The 17,324-nt window shown below is 41.8% G+C and overlaps 3 protein-coding genes across 3 annotated transcripts; 1 reads left to right on the plus strand and 2 right to left on the minus strand.

The window, feature by feature from the left end:
• Nucleotides 1-1,071: 1,071 nt before the first annotated feature.
• On the minus strand, nucleotides 1,072-4,097 carry lrit2 (leucine-rich repeat, immunoglobulin-like and transmembrane domains 2; the record flags this gene model as incomplete). Its single annotated transcript, XM_079229535.1, has 3 exons — nucleotides 1,072-1,886; nucleotides 2,944-3,734; nucleotides 3,988-4,097. 3 exons carry the CDS (start codon nucleotides 4,095-4,097, stop codon nucleotides 1,072-1,074), a joined length of 1,716 nt encoding a protein of 571 aa, XP_079085661.1.
• A 1,574-nt stretch (nucleotides 4,098-5,671) lies between these two features.
• Nucleotides 5,672-9,210, minus strand: lrit1a (leucine-rich repeat, immunoglobulin-like and transmembrane domains 1a; the record flags this gene model as incomplete). The annotated part of the gene is made up of 4 exons (XM_079229725.1): nucleotides 5,672-6,738; nucleotides 7,028-7,333; nucleotides 8,161-8,621; nucleotides 9,089-9,210. 4 exons carry the CDS (start codon nucleotides 9,208-9,210, stop codon nucleotides 5,672-5,674), a joined length of 1,956 nt encoding a protein of 651 aa, XP_079085851.1.
• A 3,214-nt stretch (nucleotides 9,211-12,424) lies between these two features.
• Nucleotides 12,425-16,593, plus strand: rgra (retinal G protein coupled receptor a; the record flags this gene model as incomplete). The annotated part of the gene is made up of 7 exons (XM_079229367.1): nucleotides 12,425-12,503; nucleotides 12,837-12,993; nucleotides 13,429-13,550; nucleotides 14,171-14,324; nucleotides 14,454-14,571; nucleotides 16,085-16,198; nucleotides 16,450-16,593. The coding sequence occupies 7 exons, from the start codon at nucleotides 12,425-12,427 to the stop codon at nucleotides 16,591-16,593; spliced, it is 888 nt and encodes a 295-aa protein (XP_079085493.1).
• Between the last annotated feature and the right edge of the window lie 731 nt (nucleotides 16,594-17,324).

Consider the following 17,324-nt stretch of genomic DNA (forward strand, 5'->3'; position numbering starts at 1 on the left):
TCATAATTCCATAGAGGTAAAAAAAATTAAAAAGTCGTTGCAAAAAGTTTTTTAAATGTGTTTAACGCCCCTGGTTCTGTGATTTTATAGTGAATTGATTTTCCGGATTGTGTAGTTAAATTGCATGTTAATCTAAGCATCCCATTAGCTATCCAAATCTTTTTCCCCACAAACAGATTATGTCACCACAAACAGATTATGTCACCACAAACTCGGTGTGTAGATGCAACCTCTTCTTATAACGGCAAACCTTTATTATCTGCAAACCTTTGTGTAACTGCAAATCTTTTTGTAACTGAAATCGTTCATCACTGAAATGTTGCATTACTCAAAACACGTGTGCAAATCTTTATGCACTCACAGATTCAAAATTATTTTTGCAAACCTTTTTCATTTGCTCACAAAATGTCATGCACTCCTTTTGAATTTGAAAATGTAGTCAATTTATTCAGATATTTTTTTACACATTCAAACAGTTGAATTCACTTCTTCAGACATTCACATTTTTTAATGTAATCATACACAATATTTGTACACCTTCAAATATGCTGATACACAGCTACAATACTTTTCACCCATTTTGATTCCATAGATAAACACATAAAACAACATTAATAAAGTTTTAACACAGAATTACATAAAGAGCATGCATCTACTACTGAAAAGCTTTTAAAAGATGACCTCATCAGCACTTAATTTGAATCAATCAGAGGTTTTATACAAAGCAGCAATTTAAATATATGTTAACAAGACAAACATGTCATATTTCAGACCTGCAAATGGCTGCAAATCCTTGAATTACACTCTTGACATAACGGTGATCATTCACATCTTTGCAACAAACTCCGCAGCCTAAAACAGAGGGAGAGATGAGATTAAAACCAAAGCAGACAACACGATCATTCTTCTGAATATTACATTTATGAGTATTGAAATCAGTGTCATACAGCAGATATATATATTTTTTTTTTTTTTATTTTTTATTTTAAAAATATCTGCTACAGAGTGAGACCTTGGTCTATTACACGGTCAGTTTTTATGTTTTTCCATGTTGGCTTGACAAATAGTAATTTAATACAGTTCAGCTGTGAGTCTGCTGTGCTCGGCTTTGCCTTTATGCGGTCGGTCCTCTGACCTTCTCCTCACCTTCCTGTCTTCACTGGAGTCTTTATTAACCAGGCCCTCGTCACTGGCAGCCTGCAGGCTGTCAAAGGTGCCCTGCCTCTCATGCTCCATCCTGGATGAGCTTCTCTCTCTCCGCCGGTTCTTCCAGGACTCCATGATGCCCTCCAGGCAGGCGAATTTAGTGTCGGTGGTGCAGGCAAACATACCTATAGGGACCGCCAATACCATGGCTAAAACTATAACCACTATATGGATCAGCTTCTCCCTCTGTTCCATCTCTGTAATGTCGCTTCCTGTTACAAACACAATGCACTGGCCATTACGTGGCGCCTGGTTCTTAAGGCTTACACAGATTTCATACTTGGTAGCAGGCATCAGATCAGAGACGGAGTAAGAGTGAATCCCAGGGCCAATGAAGATCATTTCTTTCTTATCATTGCCTACGAGACCAAAGTGGATGGTAAACCAGGTTTCTGCAGGGCGGTCCAAAGCGGCGTGCCACTCTATGGTAATACCACGGACAGTCTGTTTGGCAATATGCATGTCAATGTAGACGTTTTCATCAATGGCAGCAGGCGGATTTTCAGAGAGGACCAATGACTGGGAGCCGTCGGGAGAGTGGACGTCCAAGAGGATTCTGACAGACGAGTTTCCGATGAAGTTGACGGCAGTGCAGGTGTAGACGCCACGGTCAGCCACATGCAGAGAGGGGATCACCAGGAGGGATCTAATGGTGTCTTCATCCACTCTTTCCTGAGACTCTGTAAGGAAAGCAGGGATGTCCATTTTTATTTTAAACAATATATAAGACAATAACACTTTTTTGTATTATAAAAAAACACAGTTGAACACTAATTATTTCACAAATTCAGGTAACTTTTATAATCTGAGGTGGAAAAACAAGCCAATCAAATGTTTGGCATTTTGCTTGAAACACTATTTATGATGAGTTGATTGTCAATGTTAATTTTGTAACTTTACTTTTTGGTAGAATAGTTACATGGTCAATGCAAGTAGCAAAACAAACTGGTGCAGTTGATTTACGACTGATGTAATTATATGAAAAATGTCTGTCTTTGTATTGTTTTAATTAATTATCGAACAGGAGAAGGTGGGGTCGAAAAGAGTGAGAGGTTGTAACTAATAGCTTTAATAATGGATAAATGTATTCTGTAAATTTAAGATCTAAAGAAAGACCAATTTATCAATTAATAAGACCAGAATTCGTGAAGCTCTTTAATTTTTTAGAAAGTCCATTCATGGAACATTCAACCTGTGACTTTCTGGAAAACAGCTGAACAAAATGCCTTTATTAAATGGTTAATATTTAAAGTGCTTGATTAATGATTTAATAACATTATAATTTCAAATGACTTACTTTTATTTGGTTCTTAAATGTGTGTACTTTTACATTAGTTTGCACTCGACCCCAAATGATGATGGTCAGCAACATGATAGTTATAGCAAGGACAGCAGTGGCAGCAGCAGCCTGCTTATATGTTCATGATAAACTGTTTACTCGCAGTTGTGATCTGCAGGACGTACTGCACTCTAAATATTAAGTCTGATGACGCAGATTTTTACTTAATTGAACAGTATAGCCCAACACGGCTGACATTAGGTAGGCTATAGTGCACTATAATCTCCTACACTCTTAATCAACACTGGTGGTGTGCAGATTATCGCGGTGGGCCAATATCCAGATTTAGATCTCCTCATTTTAAAGAGGGGTTATAAGGTCTGCGATTATAATGTGTTTAAGTATCTAATTTACCACAAGATATCACTCCGTGCGTGTAGATGACATGACACTCTTACCATGAAATCCTCTGATTATCTTCAGACCATATGTCCACCACACCGCGGGGTCTGGCCGGGCCTTGGCGAAGCAGCGCAGCGTGAGGTTCGCGCCCTGCGGCAGACTGACGTTGAAGGACGGGCTGGAGACGACGGGCTTCACGCACGCCTGCAGCTCCACTTCATGGAAGAACTTGCCCGCCTTATAGTCCGGCCCTGAGCAGGTCAAGTAGGAGTTCATCAGTATAATAGGGGGGCTCAGGGACCTGATGAACTCCACGAAGCCCTTCAGGCGGCAGTCGCAGACCCACGCGTTGTCGTGGAGCGCGAGGACGACGTTCGTCCGGAAAGCGGCCCTGTCCTGCTCCTCCGTGTTCTGGAGTTTTTGGTAGAGAGGCCAATTTTGGAAAACCTCCTTCGATATGACCGTAAGCCGATTGAAGGATAAGTCTAAGTAAGTCAGATCTGGCAGAAATTTTAACGCGTGCTCCGGCACTACGTCCAGCTGGTTGTGCTTCAGGTCCAGGATCTTCAGGGCCGGCGTGTCCTCGAACGCTGTCCATGGTACCGAGCGGAGCTTGTTCCCCTGCAGACGGAGCTCGGTTAAGTTCCCCAAACCCTCCAGACCCTTTGAGTTGACCACTGTGATATCGTTGAAGTTTAACCACAAGTTTTCCAAAGCGGGCGTCTGTGAAAATGCCCCTCTGGGTATTTCAGTGAAGTGAGATTTTTCTATTCGGATTTTGGTCATATCATCCGGAAGGTTCTTTGGTATGGCCCCAAATGCACTCTCCTCCATACATACGAGCGACCTACGATTACAAGGAAGAGTTTCAGTGAGCATTTGGTTACTGTGTAGCCTGATGCTTTACAAACACAATATACTAGGGCCACAGTCCTCAATCTAGCCTAACCTAGATTAACCTGTCTGACTTTTTGGAAACAATATAACATATGCACTTTCATGTAACCACATGTCCTTGAATCATTTCCCGCCTGACACAGTTAAAAGGTTAAAAATACGTCTGCCATGGTGGAGCTTGGATCACATGAATCAGGTCTTACCTTCCATGGCGGTCTTCTACGCAGCTGCACCCACGTAAACATTGAGGATACGTTTCAATCGCCTTGATGTTAAGCCAAGCAATAACTAGCAGGTAACAAATTATGTCCATAGTCCGCGAAATGTCATAAAAGTGAAGGCTACATTCGTGCTCAAGACATGTCGAGTGCGGCAGACGAGTGAAGCCTATTAAGCCTAATCCCTGACGTACAGACTGAACAAGTGGCATCTAATTCTTGGGAGAGACACGCATGATCAACACCAGGGCAGTGTCAGGTGGTCTAACCCACTGCATGTTGCTGTATAAGTCAATCTTTATTTATTGTGTATAACTAATGTAAGCTATTGTGTAAACTAACACGTGTTTGAGTTGCCAGTTTGTGAAAAGTCCCTGGTATTTACTCTTCCTAAATTTGAAATACATGATTAAAAAAAAGTCCTGCTGGGAAAATTGGTGGACTGACAACCTAAAAGTTGTTATGTCACTACCTTATAACAAATTTATAAATGATTAGTACATTTGTATAAGCAATAATAAAGGTATTACAACTTACAAACCCTTTAGAGGTACCTTTAAGTCGTAGACCACCTGAGTGGAAATAAAATAAGTTTGTTCAAACTAGCCACACAAATAAAATAAAGTGTATATTCTGCATCACCCTTTTTAAATGAAAATCTATCAACATGGTGTGCTGAAACAAGTAGACATAAGAAGACAAAGCACCGCTAACTGGATATGTATATATAAAAGTTTATTCAACTATTCAAATAATATCATTGGAATAAATAGATCTACATTTAATAGGGTAATGATGGTGGCACAAAACAGGTACATCAATATATTCCAGTGTGTGACTCATTGCTGGGAATATAAATAATTTAACATTTCCTTTAGCATCATTTCCACCCTATTTACATTGTGTCATAGTTCAGTCCTTTCACTTCTCTCCAGCTCCAGCTTTACTCCATACACCAGAGTGTTGAACCATGCCTATGTGTATATCTTCTCTGAGAACAAATGACAGATATATACAGAGGCACAGACTTAACTGTATGTAAGTGTTCATCATCCAGTAAAGTATATACAATTCATACACATACATTAATGATATAAACAATACAGTTTCTACCAATGAGTTCCCTTTAAATCAGATCAGGTTGCAGAGGTTTCTTCGGGCCATGCAAGTGCGATGAAAAATAGTTTACAACATTTGCTATGCTCTTTCAGCTTTTAGACATGTTTTCTCTTACAGGCTTAGTGATCAAAACATTCTTTTACACACTGCATTAAATATTCTACAAATGTCTGAAAAAAAGAAGTTAATCATGATGTTAAATATTCCTCTAAACTGATATTTCCATTATAGTGCAGCGTGCAAAAGTCCTTTGATAGAAGTTGGATCTCTGTGGTGGTGGAGTTGGTGGCGTGATCCAGCGGGGAGGGACAGGTGGGGGGGAATCCCATGGTGTGGGCGTACGGGAGCGCGTGGGAGGGGGGCTGACGTCAGGATATTGCTGAGAGTGAGAGTACGGGCAATGATGGGGATGCGGATGTGGATGGAGATAGGGGCGGTGATGGGGATGTGAATAGGTATTAGCGGTTGGACTTTGACGTGGATGCGGGTGTGAGTGCGGGTGCATGCGAGGAAGATGGTGTGCAGCAGGAGCCGGAGCTGGAGCATGATGTCAGCAGAAGTACTCGTTAGGCTGACCCTCTATCTTAGCTGTTGCCTCAGAGTCCAAGCTGGAGCGGGCTGACAGCAGCCTGTTGGACTCCTCTGGGTTCAGTCTGTTCAAATACTCCCCCTCGAGCCCTTTGGCCTTTGTGGCAGGCGACAGCGTTTCAAAGGTCACATATGAATCTTGGATATCCTTGGTTTTTTTCCCCCAGTACTTCTGAATGCGTCTCTTCAGAGCCCCACAGCACACGATGACAGTGAGCGGGACCGCGATGATACAGGCCACCGTGATCACAATCACATTAATTAACCTCTGGGTCCCAGTGGCACTGGCTGCTTCATCAGTGGAAAATATGACGCACTGCTCTTTCTTGGGGATTAGCCCCCTCACACACACACAGGCAATGTACTTGGTCCTGGGCACCAGCCCTTCGATGGTAACACGGTTCTGTCCCGCCCCAACATTGATCTTCCTCATGTCCCTCTCTCCAAACACAGCATACAGCACACTAAATGCTGTGGTGTTCTTGGCCTTAGGGGCTCTCCAGTTCAGATAAATTGTATTGTCTGTGTCCCCCACCACCTTGACTGAGCGGACCATCCTGTCCGGGTCCTGCTGCAGCGAAGAAGTGTTGGCCGCCAGGTTGCTTAGATTAGTCTTCTCCAGATCCAACAGCGCATCAGGGTTGGAGGAGGTAGCAGGCTCTGGAGTGGCTCTGTCAGCTACACTGTAACTGGCTAGTCCAGGGTCAGGACCAAGACCAGGTGGAAGGCCTGGATCCAGGGCAGGCGGCGACGAAGGGGTGGAGGTTGGAACCACATATCTGGCCACCAGTTTCTCCTGGTAGGCCGCTTTGCCCACCGGGTTGGGTTTCTTGACTTTGGCTTTCTTGTCGTTGCTGGTTTGGTTCCCCTCTGGTTTTGGTGAGTTTGAGACAATGAGAGAAATGACAGCTTCAGCGTTCCCAGCATAGTTAGTGGCCTTGCAGATGTATTTCCCTGAATCCCGATAGGACACAGCTGGGACACGGAGGATGGACCAGGTAATTCCCTCCTTTGAGGTTTCCTGCTGGACTATGGTGGCAGAGAGGGAAGAATATGGTTACAAAAGGACAATGTATGAGAAAGAAAATTAAAACATGAGAAATATCCCCTTTCATTGATGTGCAAAGAGACACCAAGCAGGTGATTACACAATGTTGTAATGATCATCAGTAGTGTTGCATAACTCATTGCTGTAGCATAGCTGTCAGTCAGACTTACAACCGCACTAACTCCACTGGTAGCTTTCTGTTTAATTAACAGCAGCACTGCAGTGTATATAAAGCATCTTATCTCACCAACAACACAGAGAAAGACTCACCTGTTCCATTAAGGAGTCGCCCATCTGCCTTGCGCCATGACAGGTCTGGGATGGGGACTCCAATGGTGCCACAGCGGAGCAGCACATTGTTCCCAACAGCACTCCGGACGCGTGCCACAGCGGTGTGGATACGTGGGAGCTGACAGCGCCGCAGCTCTGCGTCGCTGAACAGGACCCCTGATACGCTTTCCGGTGCCGAACACCTCAGCCTCGTGTCAATGAACGCCACTGAAAGAGTCGGAGACTTCTGGAACTGGACCAGGTCGTAGAGCCGACAGTCACACACCCAGGGGTTGTCATGGAGACCTATGGTGAGGGCACATGTGAGGTTACAAAAGGAAGACGAGCGTCCAGCTGTGTGCAAAGTGGAGATAGACCAGCCTGCAGATGGCCGGTGTGGATGTTAAGATGTTAATCCTATAAGAGGATTAACATTTAATTCATAAACTACATCATGACCATGACTACGCCGATGATGATGATGATGATGATGATGATGATGATGATGGTGGTGGCAGACTAATGTTCAAGGTCAGGTCTTGCTGTCATTTCACCCTCCTGTCCTTGGGAGCTGACCCTGGAACAGCTGTCCACTGTTCTGAGTATGAGAATGGGTTAAACACAGGAGATGAGTAAGTGTAAAATAAATGTTGTATTTCACAAACACATTGATAGATAGATAGATAGATAGATGGATGGATAGATAGATAGATATGAAATAAGTGTCAGAGGGAGCTGTTGAAAATACATTCATAAACACTTAAATCCTATATCTGCTTACAATATATGGGCTATATTGCAAACCATTTATAGACTGTGTATATATGGATTATGAATGCTAAATAGATGTTAAATAGATGTTAAAATAAAGTGTTACTTTTTATTATTATTTAGTATTTTAGTGCTACCGTTTTTTAAAGCAAATATCATCTTCAAATATTATTTTGGCAATTTCTATTCAGTACTACCGACCACCCTTTACCATACATTAAATGACTGCATAGGGATTTTGACCAGCTGCTGTTCAACAACGCTGATTTGTGCACCATTCATTAACACACGTTCCTTTACGCAGTGTTAACTGCGCGCTTTTGGTATTTTTAACTGAGTGTATTTTGAATTAGGTGATTTACCAAGTATCATCTTGGAGCTCTCTGGACCTTGCACAGGTTTCGCCGCCAGCCAGGTGGACAGCACCTCGGTCGGCAGGGTCAGCAAGCTGTTGCTAGACAGATCCAAGTAGGTGAGGTTTTTGATGTAAGTGGTGGCCTCCGCTGGCAGCGAGGGGAGCTGATTGTTGTGCAAATCGAGAAGTCTGAGACTGGGCATATCCATGAGAGATTCCCAGGGAAAGGCGGCGAGGGCATTCCCGTCCAGACGAAGCTCCTCCAGGTTGAGCAGTCCTCGGAAACTGTCCGGGCTCAAGGTGGACAGTGTGTTGAAAGACATCCACAAGAATTCCAGACTGGATAGGTAGTTGAAGGCTTCGCTCGGTATCCGCTGGATGGCCGTCTTCTCAATGCGCAGCTTGGACGTGTCAACAGGAAACCCGACAGGCACAAGAGATATCTCTGGATCATTGCAAATCACGCTCCTGAAACGGAAACGTCATGGTAGAATATGTGTTCACCTCTAAATCATCCGACCCAAATTGTGCATCATAGGAACATTTCAAGTAAATAAAAAAATTAAGCAATTATTTAAAAATTAGCAATACAGTCTGAAATGAAGGTCTAGAGGATACAAAAGTATGTGGTAAATTGACAAGCATAAAAAATGCCGTGGCAAATAATTCTGAAAAAATACAGATTCAAAAAGTCGTATAAAGTCGTATAAAACGCATAGATGGGGAGGTTGAAAGTGCCTTTGAAAGATAATCCTGCATTAAATAAAATTTGACTGACATGCACTCGCTGAATTATCTTTTGTACACGTGTTCACCTCTATGCAAACATCTGACGACTACATTACCGTCTGACAAGTTGCAAGTCTGCGCACAAACCAGAGCACTTTATAATGTTTTTTTATATGAAGTAATGTTCACTTTGACATTTTCCTTACCTGGCCTTTGATCCATCACTCAAGTTGTGGTAAAAACAGCTGCACTGCGACGGGCAGGAGCTCACTGGGGAGAGAAGTCCACCTGTGGCCGTGTAGAGCCCCAGGAGCAGGACGAGGAACATTTTGGCCCACTTTTACGCATACGCAGCTTGGCTACATGCGCCCAGTTTGCGCCCACTGAAGTCAAACAGACTTGCTTTTTTCTCTCATTTACAGGAATATCATCCGCATGGCTTTCTCCCGCCGCTTCGCTGTCCCATAGTGATCGGACTGCTATGAGTCCCGAGATAAAAAGGATAGACAAGGATTAGTGAAAGCACTGGCGTTCTTTTCATTTGGATGCGTATTGCATCCCGGAATCCGATAGGCTGCGCAGAGACGTCCCTATTTATTATCACAGAAAAACACTTCCGAAATGGTCATAATCCACTGTGATGTTTGGATTTTTTCTTTCCCTCAAATGTAGCTTGTTCATATGAACCCTGCCGTGACTGTTAATCTGTAAATGGACAGCACTATGTTCTACCACAAGGTGGCCCCTTTATGCCAGCCTGCAGCTCTTACCTTGGGACCTTCGCACTCAGCAGATGCTCATTTAACATTTCCTTAATCTGCAGTCCTTTTATATTTGGAGAAATTAGTAGTTTTTTGTATTATTATTTCAAAACATCTAATATCACATCAGCTATAATGCAGATATAAATACTATTGAACTACTTTTGTTTCAAGTAAGCTAAATGAAAATGATCCTACAGTTGGGGCCTGCACCATTGACAAGATATTTTCAACAATGAATCAAATAAATCCCTGCACAATATCTTACATCAAAGAAAATGTATATCCTTCCTCCTTTTGGCACCCCCTCTTCATCCCATTTATGTATCTGCACATACATTATGCATGTAGACTATTCAACAAGAAACAAAATAGTATTTTATAAACCAACATATTTTTTCCAAATAAAGACAATAATAAAATAAGTAAGAAATCTTGGTTTATCCGTTTGAGTGAAAGAGACTTACAGTGCTATATTTCACCTCAGTAGCCCATTTGGAGTCCAACACTACAAGAGGAAAATACCTCTGATTGTTGTGTTTTTGTTTTGCAGGGTTGGTAAATCCATGTGTTAGTTGGCACCTGTTCCTTGTGTATTTCATCACGCTGGAAGTTTAGTGTTACACTTGGCTGGCACTGCAAAGTGTGCCGGCTCTGGCCTGAAGAGATGACGAAACACACAACATTCTTTAATGTGTTTGAACAAAGAACCAACTTTACATCTGACTCACATTGAATCACAATGCTAGTTCCAAAACAAAAGTTCAATAGAGATTAACACATCCTATTGCTAATGACAATAATAGATGAGTCATATTAAACAGTTCCTTCTTCGCCCTTTATTGTGGAGTTATTTCACTCTTTTCTTTAACAAAATACCTTTGAATCACAGGTTGTTGTTTTTCAACCTTGCATGTCTGCTGAGGCTCTACATGTGTTGAGCAATCATGTTCCCTCATTTTGAAAATCTTAAACATTCCTTATTGCCTTGCAAGTAGTTAATCTTATTCCCTGAATCCAATAAAACTGCCCCTTTACATTGTATTAGCTAGAAGACTGGACCTTATTCGAGGTGCAATGTCATCCTTAGTGTGCAAAACGTTTAATAAAAACAGATATACTGAAGTAACATTAGAATAAATGGGATTTGGGAGTGTTTTCTGTATCATACAATATCATTACTCAAATGAAGCAAGAGTTAGATCAAACATTGGAGTTTGCATCAGTACAGAAGCGCCTTCAGCAGAAAAGGTCATCAAAAAAGATTGTATATTTATTTATGTCAGTGTTACTTTACACTCTTGGGATTATTTTGAATGGTATGGAGTCAATTTGTTAAAGCATTCAAGTTTTACAAATGTTTAATGTGTTGAATCTTAAGAACATTTGCATCAAAAAAAAAGTTAAAAAAAGGGACAACAGCACATTTAAACTCATGTTTTGGTCAACCAAGAGCTCAATGATTATTTTACTGTCGTTGTTTGGAGACATGTGTTTTTAGTGGGATGGAAAGTGTCCTAAAATGAAAACATATATATAATGGATCTTGACCAATGGCATTCCATATTATTAAGCACTTTTCACACATTTAACCTATATTTCTGATCTTATAATCCTGAGACTTAGAAAGACTTCAGCAAAACAATGTTAGGCTTGTGTCCCTTCTATCCCTATGGCATGAAAAGCTGCAAATGGTGTCGCAACTGACACATGACGAATGCATTGAAGGATTCAAGGATGGAGGTGACGGCTGGATTTCATGACGTTTAAAACGTTTAATTGGATCACATGCTTGTATTGTAGGACACACGTATCCTTTATCGCACATGAAACTCCAGACTGAATCAAGCTTCCTTTGACACATGTTGTGTCTGCAGTTCCAGAAGTGCAATTGTGTTTTGTCCTATTGGCAGATGCCATATTGGTTTAATCTCTTGAGGTTACAGCAGCTATCAAAAGTTGTATTCCATATTAAAAAAAAGTCCACAAAACGAGTGCTGACATGTTCAGTTTCACATCCACAAATCAAAACAGAGCCATATGGGACACAGGATTAAAAAAGATACAGATCAACAGTACTCACATTGATCCTCTGTAGTGTCACAATAATCCCTTTGTATCATTAATCAGTGAATGGGCTGGGTTACTGTAATGAATTGAAACACATCATAACCATTTTTATTTGAATATAAACTGTGCATAAAGCTGATGTGCTGGAAAACTGGAAATGATAAAACAAACATTTATGTATAGCCTTTGGCAAGAACATGGACGCCCAATAATAATGGGGTTATTATTATTATTGGCGTTAATGGAAGGAAACGTCTGATGTTGTGATGGGAGGGTTTTGTTTGAGTGTCGTTCTGATTGACAGGAGGCTGGAGCTCTGCAGACACCTGTTGTGTCTCCTTAAAGCGACTCAAAACCGCGAGCTCCCTCAAACGCGTCGTCTGGTCCTTTGACATTGGCCGCGGCTGCATCCTCACCCGGACGCAGACACACAAAGGCTTGTTGTGTAACTAATTGAGGGCTTTACTCTTGCGTTGGAATAATACGCATTACGGGTTGCGGGTTGTGTGGTTATGTTCATTAAGACATTCCTGCACGGATTGGGGAGAAAGAGAGTGTGAGGGCTTTACATAATAAAGTGCATGCTTTTCACGTGAAATGCCCCTTTAAAAGCAGGCTCCCTTCACAACTGAGGCACATCGTAAACGAGCGGGTTGGGAGGAGTGAAAAGTCTGTGACAGCTGCACTTTGTTGTATCAATTCGACTTCAGGATGGTCTCGTCTTACCCCTTACCGGACGGCTTCACCGACTTCGATGTGTTCTCCCTGGGATCCTGTCTGCTGGTGGAGGGTGAGTGATTCTCTTTTGAGCTGGAAATCAGCCAAAACTACTGCGAGGATCCGAGGGCTGCACCCTCTGATCGCGTTAACCTATGGCAGGACCTGCCGCCACCCGGTCACTGACACTGTTGTGGGAGGCAGAGGCTGTAGCTTTTTCTCTTGAAACTCGCACATTAACCTCCACGTACGATCTGTAAACAAGATGCACGGCTGCGATGCTTTCAAGGAGCGTGTTTGTGAAATGTCACGGTGCTGCATGTGACGCAATAAGCACCGCTGCTGGTTTCCATTCACCGCCGCATACTGCCTTCATTCATGATTGTTTATTTCTCTTCTACCAAAGGTCTGCTGGGCTTCTTTTTAAATGCAGTGACCATCGCTGCTTTCCTCAAAGTGAGAGAGCTGAGGACCCCCAGCAATTTCCTAGTGTTCAGTTTAGCGATGGCTGATATTGGCATCTCTATGAACGCCACCGTCGCCGCTTTCTCCAGCTTCCTGAGGTCAGTGATGTAACCACCCCCATAAATAATGTATATCAAGGGAAATGTATTGAGCAAATAGTACCTGGCTACCTGTTCCCGAGATGAATGATCTACACTGAGCTGAATAATCGATACCGGGAGGAACAATCAGGGTTGTAGTGAGGAGGGGGAGCGGTCAATACACTGCTGATCAAAGCCTATATTTCATCATGAGAGATGCTGCTCTCAGCGTTCACCAGTCTAGGGATTATATATAATAATAATAATAATAACAATAATAATAATAATAATAATAATAATATATATAATATCCTCCTATTAATATTTATTCCCATAATCTGAAATAGTAAATTAATTAATTGCTTGCATCAATCACTTTGTGTATTTGGTCAATTGTTACTTATTCTTTTCATATGAATACAATAAAATACATTAAACACCCTCTGTTTCAAGGTACTGGCCTTATGGCTCTGATGGATGTCAGACTCATGGTTTCCAGGGCTTCATGACAGCTCTCGCCAGCATCCACTTCATAGCCGCCATTGCCTGGGACAGATACCACCAGTACTGCACAAGTAAGTCCCCAAAAAATGCACAATTACAACCAAATGCATTTTACTTTCCTAACCCCATGGAGCACAGTCTCTCTCTCTCTCTCTCTCTCTCTCTCTCTCTCTCTCTCTCTCTCTCTCTCTCTCTCTCTCTCTCTCTCTCTCTCTCTAACACACACACAAGACACCCAATTAAACACTGAGCAGGTTTTTGTTCTTGGTCTCCAGCTGATTTTAAGACCTCCTGCTAATCTGGAGAGACCAGCTGGTCAACAAGTGGCCTGTTGTCTTTAAAATTTGACCATGAAAGAATAATGTCATGTGAAGATAATAAACATTGTTTCCCAGGCTGCAGTTGTTTTTGTGTTAAAACTGCAACCTGGAAAGCTTGAGTGTTGAGGAGAAACCATTTCTTCTCTGAGAAATATTATAGCTCCACCGCTATTTTTAGCCACCATTACGAGTATACAGGGGAAAGTGGAGGTGACTCAACACCTGACCAGTTCACTCTATTTTCTGTATTTATAAGACAGCTTGTTACTGTGGTATTAACACGTTCAAACAAAGTGATTCTGCAGTAGTGTGACCTTTTTTGGAGGTGTTAGAAATAGTAATGATGAATGTTTTGAACTTGCTTACATCAGGGACCAAGCTGCAGTGGAGCAGCGCCATCACTCTGGTTGTATTCGTCTGGCTCTTTACTGCTTTCTGGTCCGCGATGCCCCTCATTGGCTGGGGTGAGTATGACTACGAGCCCCTCAGGACCTGCTGCACTCTGGACTATACCAAGGGAGACAGGTACGGTGTACACACATCCACTCTTCACAATGCTATCAAAATAATCATTGATGTCTTTGCATACTCTATCTCTCATTGGGATTAGTTTATACTGATTTTACACACGTATGTGCATTTTCTTCTCCACAGAAACTACGTGTCCTACTTGATCCCCATGAGCATCTTCAACATGGCCATCCAGGTGTTTGTTGTCATGTCCTCTTACCAGTCCATTGCACAGAAATTCAAGAAGACTGGCAACCCCAGGGTAAGTTAAAAAGAAAGACACAAGAGTCTCCATTAGGATCAGAGGTATAAAGGGATTCACAACAATTTCAAGTAATTATATCAATACATAGACAGACTGACTCTGTTTTGCTTCAGTGGCTCCAAAACCAAATTGAATGACATGCTTGCTGGACTTTAGAAGGGCAGTTGTAAGTAACAGAACAAGTAAAAATAATTCACAAATACTTACAAATGTGCAATCCACATCAAGATTATTCCTGCTTTGAAGTCAGAGTTAAAATGTCACTAAGTGCATTTACTCAAGTACTGACGGCCAAATTTGAGGTACATTACTTGAGTCTTTTTCTTTTCATGCCACTCTCTACTTCTACTACCTATTTTCCTGATTATACTTACATTATTTAACTTTAGTAACAATGCAGGACTTCTACTTGTCACATCATATGTTTACAGTGTGATATTAGTACATTAACTTAATAAACGAATGAGTACTTCATCCATCAGTGCGCATTAGAAGAAATCATAGAAATCCTCCTTATATTGACATCTATTTGATCTCTTCCTGTCCGCACAACTTCCTCACATGCTCCTTATTTAGACTGACAAAACAAACAGTGAATGGGGAGCATGCAGGCTGTGACATATGTAGGTCAATGCCTCAGGGGGAAGACCGAGTGCTTCAGTGGGGAATGCGGACAGTAGCTGGTGTGTGCTGAAAAGAACAATGTATCTGTGAATGGGGAGTTCAACAGTGGAGTTCCTCAGGGGCTGAATCAGGTTGCCTCACTTTGTGTTGCATAAGCGCAATTACTCACAGTCATCTGAGTTGGCTGGAGACACTTTCATTACACTCACAAAGGCTGTAGAGTAGCAACACCATGCTCTCCACCTGAGCAATGTAATTGTGAAATGTTATGTAAGGTCACACATTATATGCCATTAAAACCTTTAGAGATACAGTGGCACAGATGTGTCCCATGGCCAACAAGTGGTGAGAAGTTGTGTCTGATGTTAAATATCCTCAAATACCTCTGTAACTGGCTGTTCAAGTCAGGACTCCTATAGTCAGTCAAACTAAACTTTAGTACAAAGTTAGTTCAAGCCTACTTTTTTTAAGGTCAAGGAGAGATGCCAACGCTGCCAAATGTGTATGCAATGATACACAAGACAGCTAGAATATTCCATTTCATGGAAAGTGCAGCCATACAATCAGGAAGTTGTAGGTTTGAATAGTTCACTTAGTGTAACCATCATACAGCTTCAATGCAGAGTTGAAACAAGCTGATACAGAAATATAAGATACTATCAGACGGTGGGAGAGTTGTTCCAACCTTAAAGCTGCTCAAAGGGGACCCTGTCTTAACTTAGAAACGGTCTTAACTTAGAACCGGTTATTCTTTCAGACATTATCCCAGGCGTATGACTGGACCTCATGACACAAGGCATTTTTATCTTCTTCATTCCTTGTGTTAGAGTAGTAAATAATCATTCATGTGTTGTACCTCCTTCTCTTATCTCTTTGCCCTCTGTAGTTCAACACCAACACTCCTCTTAAAACCATGCTGTTCTGCTGGGTCCCCTATGGCGTCCTGTGTTTCTACGCCGTTGTGGAGAACGCCACCCTTGTCTCCCCCAAGCTCAGGATGGTGAGGACAAATATGCACACAAAAACGCTGTAGTTCAGACCTGTATTGTTACATTTTTCTTCAAACAAAAACCATTAGAATGATTTGGATTTTCATATAATCGTAAATATTCTTGGCTAAGTGTCTTTAACTAATTAGCTAAACAAGCAATTCTGCTTGATAACTGTATTCTAGTGCATTTCTATGATAAGCTGCTCCTTGTGGTCTTTTAAGCATTAACCACCTTGTCATGCTGGCACCTGTCTCTGCAGATGGCTCCCATATTGGCTAAGACCTCTCCCACCTTCAATGTCTTCCTCTACGCTTTGGGAAATGAGAACTACAGAGGAGGCATCTGGCAGTTCCTCACTGGGGAAAAGATTGAAGTGCCTCAAATTGAGAACAAGTCCAAATAAACTAAGCATGCAATAATTACAAACGCTTACTGTCATGGTGGTTTCTTATGGGTACCTAAGTGTTTCTGTATGTGATTGTATGTGCACGTGTTTTTTCCGTAAAGGACTTTTTCAACCATAAATAAGAATTGGCAAACAAACAAAACACATTGCAAAATGACTTTCAAGCTGCTGAAAAGTGAACAAAATCACACATGTCCAACACAATTCCTCTTGGGAGCGATTTCTAAGTACAGCAGTGGTTCATTGTATTACTTATTTGCAACAAAAAGACATTGGACTGGGCTACTTCTGGAACAAACACAGGATTTCTCTGATGTTTTTTTTTTTTTTAAACTGATTGCTATCTCTCATGAAGAGGGGATGCTTTTCACTTTGTGTTAATTTTCAGAAATGCTTTCTTTAAACAGACGTCATTAGTGACGTCCAAATATTCTATTGGTTTCCAGGTTAAATACAAAAAGTCCTCCCAAAAAAATAATTTAATAAGGAGCTTCAAACCACATAGACAGATAACAGAGGATAACAGAGGATCCATGTTCCAGTTTCTTGATGGTTGACCTCTGACAGTCGGGAAGGTGTCCTTGCTTATTGCGCCTGTCAATGAAAGTGTGTGCATGCCACACTCGTCATGCTCCGTACGATTGTGAGTGACCTCTATATTCAGAGCAGAACCGCACTAATCCTCTAAACAAGGCATCCATTCTTCAGCACACAGCCCCCACGACAAG

The sequence above is a fragment of the Taurulus bubalis genome (genome assembly GCF_910589615.1).
Source record: "Taurulus bubalis genome assembly, chromosome: 14".
In the NCBI taxonomy this organism is placed as follows: Eukaryota; Metazoa; Chordata; class Actinopteri; order Perciformes; family Cottidae; genus Taurulus; species Taurulus bubalis.